The sequence below is a fragment of the Urocampus carinirostris genome, chromosome 7 (assembly GCF_059441175.1).
Source record: "Urocampus carinirostris isolate Australia breed hairy pipefish chromosome 7, RoL_Ucar_1.0, whole genome shotgun sequence".
NCBI classification, from domain to species: Eukaryota; Metazoa; Chordata; class Actinopteri; order Syngnathiformes; family Syngnathidae; genus Urocampus; species Urocampus carinirostris.
In genome coordinates, this window is record NC_142355.1 from 11,787,662 (window position 1) to 11,798,359 (window position 10,698).

The following is a 10,698-nucleotide window of genomic DNA, read 5'->3' on the forward strand; positions in this document are numbered from 1 at the left end:
TCTTTCTCTTTCTTTGTTTATCTTTGTCTCTTTCTCTCTCTGTGTATTTTTACCTTCTTTTACTCTCTTTTCCATTTTTCATTTTCTCTCTTTCGCTCTCTCCTGCTTCCCCTTCTCTCCTTCTCCCATTCTCTTTCTCTCCTTCTCTCTCTCTCCCTCTCTCTTTTCCTCCGTTTTTCTTTCTCTGTGTGTCTCTCTCTCATTCACTTTCTGTGTCTCTTTCTCTTTCTTTGTTTATCTTTGTCTCTTTCTCTCTCTGTGTCTTTTTACCTTCTTTTACTCTCTTTTCCATTTTTCATTTTCTCTCTTTCGCTCTCTCCTACTTTCCCCTTCTCTCCTTCTCCCATTCTCTCTTTCTCTCCTTCTCTTTTCTCTCCTTCCCTCTTTCTATTTCTATTTGGATATCATTCTTTCTCTCTTTATTTCCCTTTCTCTCACTATTTGTCTTTAAATCTTTTTTGTTTCTCACATTCTCTCTCCCTCTTGTTTCTCTCTCTCTCTTTCTCTCTTTCATTGTCCCACCCTTTCTCTTTTTCTCTCCTTCGCTTTGTCTCATTTCTTTCTCTTTTTCTTTCTCTTTAATATACTAGTCCGGCCCCCGAGAGAATATTTGTTCTATCGCGTGGCCCCCGAGGGTAAAATGAGTTCGACACCCCTGCTTTAGATCTTGTCCCCGCAATACATTTAACCTTTGTCAGTTTGGCTTGAAAAGTACAGAAGGTAAAAATATAAATACAAATTCAGCAAAAATTCTGAATCTATGCAATGCAACGTATTTTATGAGTATAAGGCTTTGGTGTGTCATATTACATAAAAATGATCTACCTGTTTTTCATGCGGTCGCAGAGTGCTTCTATACACTCAGCCAGAGTGGAAGCCTCCACCTCTAAATCCACTTCCTTGTTATTTTGCTCTGTGGCCGAGCAAGGAAGCTGCTCGTCTGAACTAGACGTGGGGACAATGACTGTGTTTGGATTCTTCCCAGCTAACAGATCCTGGAAGATCAGCAGCACACTACCCAGGAATTCTACGAGAAGAACAATCGGAATGAGAGTTAAAATCTTAAACCCAAACCCGAGTCAAACCTGAATTTCGGCCTGGGTTGGGACTAAGATGTCAATCAGTATAATCTGGTAAGGCCGGGCTTCTCTTTGGCTGACTTTTAAAAAAATAAATACGTTTATAAAAATATACTAAACGATGTGTGGATACCTAACTAAAAAAATGCATTTATTGAATAAGGGGGAAAAAAAAAAAACCTTCTATGATTTGGCTCTTGCCGACCATACATTGTTCTTTGTCTCTCTGCCTCTCTCTTTCTTAAAGTGCCGCACTAGATTCTTAAAGACGTACTGCTGTTGTGGTTTGTGGCCCAATTTTCAACAGGATTTCAAAAAACGGTCAATGATGGAAAATTGACAATTAATGTAACCTCTGCAGATATACTGGACTGTCTCAGAAAATTAGAATATTGTGATAAAGTTCTTTATTTTCTGTAATGCAATTAAAAAAACAAAAATGTCATACATTCTGGATTCATTACACATCAACTGAACTATTTCAAGCCTTTTATTATTTGAATATTGCTGAATTTGGCTTACAGCTTAAGAAAACTCAAAAATCCTATCTCAAAGTATTAGAATATCATGAAAAAGTATACAAGTAGGCTATTCAACTAATCACCTGAATCATCTAAATAACTCGAAACACCTTGCGAGGGTTTCCTGAGCCTTAAAAACACTCAGCTTGGTTCAGTAAACTAAATCACAAGTATGGGGAAGACTGCTGATCTGTCTGCTGTCCAGGGGACCATCATTGATACCCTCCATCAGGAGGGTAAGACACAAAAAGAAATTTCTCAAAGAGCAGGCTGTTCACAGAGTGCAGTTTCAAAGCATAGCCACAAAAAGTCTGTTGGAAGGGAAAAATGTGGCCGGAAACGCTGCACAACCAAGAGAGATGACCGCAGCCTTAACAAAATTGTGAAGAAGAGCCGCTTCCAGAATTTGGGGGAGCTTCAAAGACAGTGGGCTGAAGCTGGAGTCCAGGTATCAAAAGCCACAGTTCACAGACGTGTCCGGGAAATGGGCTACAATAGCCGTATTCCCATGGTCAAGCCACTTCTGAACTCAAGACAACGGAAGAAGCGTCTGACTTGGGCTATGGAGAAGAAGCACTGGACAGTTGCAGAGTGGTCCAAAGTCCTCTTTTCAGACGAAAGCAAGTTTTGCATTTCATTTGGAAGTCAAGGCGCCAGAGTCTGGAGAAAGGCTGGAGAGGAGCAAAATCCAAGTTGCTTGAAATCCAGTGTGAAGTTCCCACAGTCAGCAATGGTTTGGGGAGCCATGTCAGCTGCTGGTGTTGGTCCACTGTGTTTCATCAAGTCCAGAGTAAATGCAACTGTGTACCAAGAGATTTTAGAGCACTACATGCTTCCATCTGCTGAAAAGCTCTATGGAGATGAGGATTTCATTTTCCAGCATGATCTGGCACCTGCCCACAGTGCCAAAACCACCAGTAACTGGTGCACTGACCATGGCATCACTGTCCTTGATTGGCCTGCTAATTCCCCTGACCTGAACCCCATTGAGAATTTGTGGGGTATAGTTAAGAAGAAGATGAAAGACACCAGACCTACAAATGCAAATGAGCTGAAGGCCGCTATCGAAGCATCCTGGGCATCAATAACACCTCAGCAATGCCACAGGCTGATTGCCTCCATGCCACGCCGGATTGATGCAGTAATCCGTGCAAAAGGATTCCCAACCAAGTACTGAGTGCATCAATGGACATTTTCAAATGTTTGATTTAGTTTTGCTGTTATAAAATTATTTTTTTACTTGGTCTGAGGAAGTATTCTAATATTTTGAGATAGGATTTTTGAGTTTTTTTCAGCTGTAAGCCAAAATCAGCAATATTCAAATAATAAAAGGCTTGAAATAGTTCAGTTGATGTGTAATGAATCCAGAATGTATGACATTTTTGTTTTTTTAATTGCATTACAGAAAATAAAGAACTTTATCACAATATTCTAATTTTCTGAGACAGTCCAGTAGATATATAAAAGATGGAAATGTTTGCACAGTCTTGTTTAACTTGGATTTTGTTACAAAAGACAGGTTTTTGTTATCATACATCACCTCTCCTCCTGTGGAGTCCTCAAAAAAAAATAATAATGACATTTTGCGTTTGCAGCGGGCTCGGTCCTGCAAGTAAAGTTAATTGATCGGGCTCAGGCCAGGTCGGGCTTAAAATCCTGCAGGTCAGGGTCGGGTCGGGCTGGAATACTTTAGACTCAATGTTACCTTTAATTGGGATTAAAGCATGAATTCAGATAATTGGTAGGTTTATAATCTGTTCTGTCTAGGAAAGATATATCATGTATTGATTTTGAAACTGAGGGTTAATTAATACACATTTCCATGCACAATGTCGGTGGGTTTTTTTTTTTACACCAAACAAAACAATAGTCTAAATCAACGTTCTCATCTCATCTCATTAGCTACACCGCTTATCCTCAGTAGGGTCGCAAGGGTGCTGGAGCCCATCCCAGCAATCATCGGGCAGTGGGCAGGGGACACCCTGAACTGGTTGCCAGCCAATCGCAATCAAATCAATGTTATGTACAAAAAATCGGAAGACTTTAAATCATAGTTAGGAAGACATTTTCATCACGTTTTGATAAAAGGACGATAAAATGATTGCAATTTTTTCCCAAAAGCACTGTTCTTTTTGTACATTCAAACAACGTGAAACAGTACCTTGGTAGTAGAATTGAAGCTGAAAGGCATAAAGGAAGTCAGAGAAAGACATCAAGCAGTCTAAACTCACGTCCATCAGAACAATTCTATGGGGAAGAAGAAGAGCAGTCAAACTCACAGTTGCCAATAAGATGAATGTATTGTCAACAATTGTGTTGAAAAACAATTCATATATTATTCAACATGCTAAGAGTGCATGATATTTATTAGGCTGGTAGTTATTGAACCGATAAAAGACAAAAATGAAGTCGAAGTTATCGGGCCAATAGAAAAAAAAAGACCCGATAATTAGTGACATGATATCGTGCTATAATATTTAATCAGTCGACATAATTTTTTAGAAATGTTTTACACATTTATATTTCTCAGTATACTACACTTTGAGTGCGAGCCATTGGAGAGCTTGGCCATAATCCGTGGAATGGCTCCGGATGTGTATAGGGTGTTCTGATTATACGAGCGCTACTGAGTATATTGAAATTTGTTTCTTCGACATTTTATTATTTATTTGTCACACAAATTGTACTGTGTGTAGTTTAATCCTGTGTACTTATTTATCAAATCATCACTGCCATAAATTTGCATCACATGGGCCACTCTGAGAGACCTCTACAGGTATAATTGGTGAACATTACATCTGCCTGATGTAGTTTCCCCTCTTAACATCAGCATTTATTTTGTTTTGTTTATGTGTACAGCTAAAATAATGTCACTTGGCAAGAATGAGTAATATATTTTAGGCAAGGCATGTGTGACTTTAAGTTTTGGAGCACTTGCATAATATTTATGAGTGACACATTTTAACAAATGAACAGACTTACAGTGATACAATCTTTCTGTACACTACCATTTGGAGATATATTTATTTAAGGTGAAGAGTGTTATATAATTTTTATCGAATCAATCAGGCATGACTTGAACTCATTTTAAAGCCACAATTGGGTGATTCTGTTTTCATCCGACACCGAGACTAATATTGCCTAAGTAATGAAGGATTTTATACATATTACTATAAAGGATTTTATACAAGTTACATTTATTGAATGCAATGAAGATTTTTCACAGAGAAGGCTTAAGTTCAATGACAGGTCACGCCGTTCCGAATGCGAATGTTTTGTTTAGTTCTGTTGATAACTGGACTCTGACGGAGAAGGGCAAGACGCAGAAGGCCAGGCACTGATTTGATAATCGCTCAGGCACCAGACATCGAGGAGACGAGGTGGAATACACGTGGGGAGTTTCTGGCCTGCCCGTGGGAAGAGTCAGCACGCCCATGGGAGGAGCCGGCACGCCAGCTTGTGAAAAGACGTGGGCAGAAGTACTTCAGAAGATCGAGGGACAATCGAGAAAGGAGGCTCGACGAAGAGCGACAAGAATTCGGCTAATTCGACGGAATTCACTTAGATTATTATTTAAGAAATTAAAACTGCCTCCGTGTGAAAATGTCGGCTATTCTTGTCCAGCTTTTCCTAGAAAGAAACGAGCAATCATTGTCAGGAGAATGAAGTTTGTGTTTGGTTAATGGAGTCAGATAACTAATTTGAACAATTTGATAAACGATACGATTTTTTATGTATTTAATTTCTAACAGTAGTCAAGCATGCGCAATTCACACTGAGCAACACAAGTCAATAACAAAAATATTACATCCAAGGTTTGAGAATGACCTTTTGTTATCTGTGATATTGTAGTGAACTGACCTGGCTGCCCCCCTTACTGTCTCCAATGGGAAGTCTGGACAAAGCAATTGTAGCAGGGAGCTGTACTCCAAATAAGACAACATATCTGGATGCCGCAAAGCAGAAATACAAGAACGGGACACAGTTATAACATGCACTTGCCACATGTAATACGGTTGTAAAATAATATTCCCTATGCAGTTGCAAAAAGCAGCACGGTCCTTACACAAATAAAGAGGTCAACATTTTCGATGTCAATTTCATCCAAGTCGTCATCTGGAAGAACTGTGCCACTTGCTTTTCACACTTTTAAGGTTATACATTAAAATACTGTAAATTCCGGACTATAAGCCGCTACTTTTTTCCCTAACTTTCAACCCTGCGGCTTATTCAGTGATGCGGCCAATTTATGTAATTTTTCTAACGGCCGCCAGCGGCGCTCGAGTGTTGCTACCATTAACTGCCCTGTCAAAGCTATATTATTATTATTATTAAAGCATTGAAAACTCTCTCGGTGTACCGTCTTTCTTTGTAAATATGTGTAACCCATATATAATATGTATTTGCAACTCTATATTTTTGTAATGTATTTATTTGTATTTATTTTAGACACTTATTCTGATATGTTTTGCACGTGTGAACGAAAAATGAGGGGCGGAACAAACGTGGGGTGCCGAGTTTAAGTGGGGACCGCTAAAGGTGAGGGACAGACAAGGAAAGAAGAGGGGGTAAAAAGTTGGTTAAAGAAAAAGGAGTTGCGTGAGTAAATGTCAAGTCAAGTCAAGTCATTTTTATTTGTATAGCCCTAAATCACGAAGAGTCTCAAAGGGCTTCACAGATTGTTACACTATATTACACAAACTATTTTCAACCGACAAGAGGAGTAGGTTATTCATATGCAATGGAGTAGAAGTGAGTTTTAAGTTTAGATTTAAACATTTCCACTGAGGTTGCAGATCGAATCTCAGGGGGAAGAGCATTCCACAGCACCGGTGCCCGGATGGAGAACGCTCTCGAACCAGCAGAAGACTTTTTTGCTCTCGGGATCATCAGAAGACCAGCACTCTCAGATCGTAGGCTTCGGACCGGGACATAGTGGCAGATCAGATCTGAAAGATAAGAGGGAGCAAGTCCATGTATGATTTTGTACAATACTAAGAGAACTTTGAAGTCACATCTTTGGCTAACTGGGAGCCAATGCAGGTTAGCCAAAATCGGTGTTATGTGATCGTACTTTTTTGTCCTGGTTAAGAGCCTCGCTGCGGCATTTTGTACTAGCTGAAGAGACTTGATTCTGGACTTCGGGAGACCGGAGAGTAGTGCATTGCAGTAATCGAGACGGGAGGTAACAAATGCATGAATTATTGTTTCCGCATCAGACTGAGACAGTATTGAACGGATTTTAGCAATGTTGCGAAGATGGAAGAAGGCAGTTCTAGTAATTTGCTTTACATGCATCTCAAAGGATAGATCAGGGTCAAATATGACACCTAAATTTTTAACTGAGTCACTCTGTGTGATGTGACATTTGTCAATGTTCACAGCAGTTTTTGAGAATAAGTCCCGGCATTTAGAAGGACCAATGACTAACATTTCAGTCTTTTCAGAGTTAAGACGCAAGAAATTGAGTGACATCCACTCTTTTATCTCAGTGAGACAGGCCTCCAAATTTCCACAGTTTAGTGTGGAAGATTCCTCCAACGGAAGATATAGTTGAGTGTCGTCTGCATAGCAATGGAAGCTGATATTGTACTTGCGAATAATATCACCTAATGGAAGCATGTAAATGTTGAAAAGTAGGGGGCCGAGCACTGAACCCTGCGGAACACCGCAGGTAACATTAAAGGGCTCAGATGTCGTTTCACCATATTTAACACAGTGCGTCCTATCTGAGAGGTAGGATTTGAACCACGAGAGGACAGCTCCTGAGAGACCAATCCATTTTTCCAACCGTTCTAGTAGGATATTGTGGCGCACTGTGTCAAAAGCAGCACTAAGATCCAGCAGCAGCAAAAGTGATGAAGCGCCAGAATCCATTGACATTAGGAGATCATTTGTTACCTTGATCAGAGCTGTCTCAGTAGAGTGGTTAGCCCTGAATCCTGATTGCATGGATTCAAAAAGGTTATTCTCGGATATGAAAGCATTCAGCTGCTGTGCCACTACTCTTTCGAGTACTTTAGAGAGGAAAGGTAGGTTTGACACAGGTCTGTAATTACTTAATATTTCTGGATCAAGGTTGGGTCGTTTCAGTGTGGGTTTAATAACGGCGGACTTAAAAGCTGCTGGAACTACACCTGAGGAGAGTGATGTATTTATAATATTTAGAACTGAAGGCCCAAGGACGCTAAAAAGACTTTTAATAAGTGAACCTGGGAGCGGGTCGAACTGGCAAGTTGTCGGTTTGGCCGCATTCACCACTTGTTTGAGATCATCAAGTGACAGTTCACTAAAACCGGCCATTTTCCCAGGGCAGCCACCCTGTCGTGCATCTGTAAATTTCAGTCCTTTAATACGTGTGGTACTAACAATATCTTTTGCAATTTCTTCCTGTATGCATTGAATCTTCTTAGTGAAGAAGACCATTAACTCCTGAGCAGAGTGTGTCGAACTGTCTGCGATAGGCTGTTGCCTTGTAAGCGATGCTACAGTGTCAAAAAGGGCTTTGGGGTTGTTCTTTTGAGACGCAATCACCTTCGAAAGGTAGGCCGATTTTGCAGAGGCAAGGGCCGCTTTATACTTTAACAAGCTGTCACACCAGGTTTGATGGAAAACCTCAAGCTTGGTAGCGCGCCATTTTCTCTCCCATTTCCTGCATTCTTTTTTAAGGGTTCTAGTTTCATCAGTAAACCAAGGTGTGCGTCTTTTAGGACGTGATTTTAGTTTTATGGGCGCTATTGAATCCAGCACACTAGTCAGGGTGGTATTGAACTCATTCATGAGTGAGTCAATCGAGCCATTGTATTTAGGAAAGGACGCAACTGCTCCAGGAAGGAGTTCAAAGAGCTCAGAAACTGTGCCAGTGCTTATATTGCGTCCGCTAAATCCCTCATCTTTATTAACTCTACATTTAGTTAGCACCTCAAATGTCACTAAATAATGATCAGAGATAACAGTAGTACACGGTAGCACCATAATGTTTGAGGTTAAAACTCCTCGAGTCAGAATCAAGTCTAGCGTGTTCCCATTTTTATGGGTTGGCAAGTCAACCAGTTGAGTAAAACCAAATGCATCAATTAGAGAACTAAACGCAATAGTAAGTGAACTGTGTGGGGAGTTCATATGAATGTTAAAGTCTCCCATAATTATAATTTTGTCTGCATAGGTTACTAGTTCAGACAAAAGTTCAGCAAATTCGTCTAAGAAAGTTGTGTATGGCCCAGGTGCACGATAGATAGTTATTACATCAATTGACAATTGAGGGGACCGCATCACAAGAGCCTCAAACGTTTTGTAATTATTAGAGGTACGTGTATTAAATTTGAGCGATTTTTCAGAGATTAGCGCAACACCACCACCTCTTTTCAGCGTGCGTGCTATATGACTACTCTCGTAGTCTGGGGGAGAGGCATAATTTAGCGCTAAGTGCTCATCCGGGCGTAACCACGTTTCACAAAGACCCATACAGTTAAGTTTATAATCACGAATAATGTTATCAACAAGTAAAGCTTTTGGAGCAAGCGATCTAATATTTAACAGACCAAATTTCAGTTTTGCTGAATCATTTGACTTAGCTGAACTCTTTGTAGTCTTTGTCGAGATCTTCAAAAGCTCCCGGCGTTGTGGCCGTTCGTGAGCGCTGAGTTTAAAGCGTCGGTTGTCCGGCGAGGAATGAATGGTGGAATTAGTTACATCCTCGCGTCCATCCTCGCGTCCATCTTGCTGCTTGGACTTCACACGCTTCACACATCTACCTGCACGGCAACCACGTTTCTGTTTTCTTTCTTTACGGGGCCGCCGCCGTCGTTTATTAAGAGGAATAGCTGTCCACAAGGATGCCGGGTCTCTTTGAAGTTCGCTCGGTATATCATAGGCGTTATAAAAAGTGCCCGAAAAGTCGAAATTTAGACGCCCACCCAACCGAATAAGTTCGTCCCTACTGTAAGTGTTTTTGGCCACACATGTGTCCAAAAGTGAAAGCAAAAAAGACAAGAGAACGGCAATAAATAGAAGATTAGCTGGACGAGCCGCAAGCATGTATCCATGCGCCGCCATGTTGGATTCTAAGTCGATGTGTTGATCTGATATATTTTTCCCACCCTTACCTTTGGAAATATACACTTTTTTCCTTGGTTTACTATCAACGGGACCGGGATCTGCAGGTCGGAATCAAACCTTAAGTACCGGTATCATTTTCCATTCATTTTGCCGGCTGTGATTTTTGGACTGTGGACTTTAATGAAGGACATTTAGTTTCAATCGCGGGACTTGAAGTCGGGTTTGGGTTAACTTTGTGTTTGTGTTACATGTTTAAATGTGGGCGCATGCGGCTTATATACAGGTGCGGCTTGTGTATGTACAAAAACGGTTTACCTCTTAAAATGTGGTGGGTGCGGCTTATGAACAGGTGCGCTCTATAGTCCGGAATTTACGGTAGGTGTTTTCCTCACCTTCATTCTTGCCTATCTGTCGGTAGCATCTCCAGAAGACTCTGATGAATGAGGCTCTGTTATGAGGGGTGGCCCTTATGTAGTTAAACTCTCTAAAAAGAATGTGAATGCCATTCTTGACGCTGCAAAAACTAAACACACAATATAAGTATAAGTAATACCATTGATACATTCTGTTCAGGGAGAATAGAATAATAAATGTGAAATACTATTCAGCGAAGTATCGGGTTACACCAAAATTAGTGTATTCTTCTTTATGTTGCAGCAGCTGGATCAGAGCATCATTCAAATAAAACAACACACCATTCTCGGCTGTGAAGAAAAACAGAAATAAAATCGAAGGTGAACGAAGCTTGAACATTTATGTGCTCCCACAGAAAAAAACAAGTCACGATGGAAAAAAACCGTACCAAGATATTCGTCGACCGTGACACTTGGGTTAAAGCAATTCATTCCTGACGTTTTACCGAGAGAAAATGTCAAACTGTACACATTAACCGCTCAGGTTTGCGTATTGAGAAAATAAACTGACATAATTCGCTTAAGATAATATTTGGATAATATTTGATGCCAAAGATTTGAACGTTCTTTAGGTCATTTATCCTAATTAGTGAATGGGATCGTTCTGGACAAAACGGATGTTGTGAG

The 10,698-nt window shown here is 40.4% G+C and overlaps 1 protein-coding gene across 1 annotated transcript in view; it reads right to left on the bottom strand.

Annotated features, from left to right (window-relative positions):
• The window catches only part of cstpp1 (centriolar satellite-associated tubulin polyglutamylase complex regulator 1), an 18,977-nt gene extending 8,279 nt beyond the window's left edge, over nt 1-10,698 (bottom strand). The window contains exons 1-6 of the mRNA XM_088339235.1: nt 10,461-10,698; nt 10,260-10,362; nt 10,051-10,181; nt 5,462-5,546; nt 3,762-3,847; nt 826-1,027 (exon numbers count right to left, since the gene is read on the bottom strand). Coding sequence (XP_088195361.1) covers nt 826-1,027; nt 3,762-3,847; nt 5,462-5,546; nt 10,051-10,181; nt 10,260-10,362; nt 10,461-10,503 — 650 coding nt within the window. The 5' untranslated portion in view covers nt 10,504-10,698. The remainder of the gene's footprint in view (nt 1-825; nt 1,028-3,761; nt 3,848-5,461; nt 5,547-10,050; nt 10,182-10,259; nt 10,363-10,460) is intronic.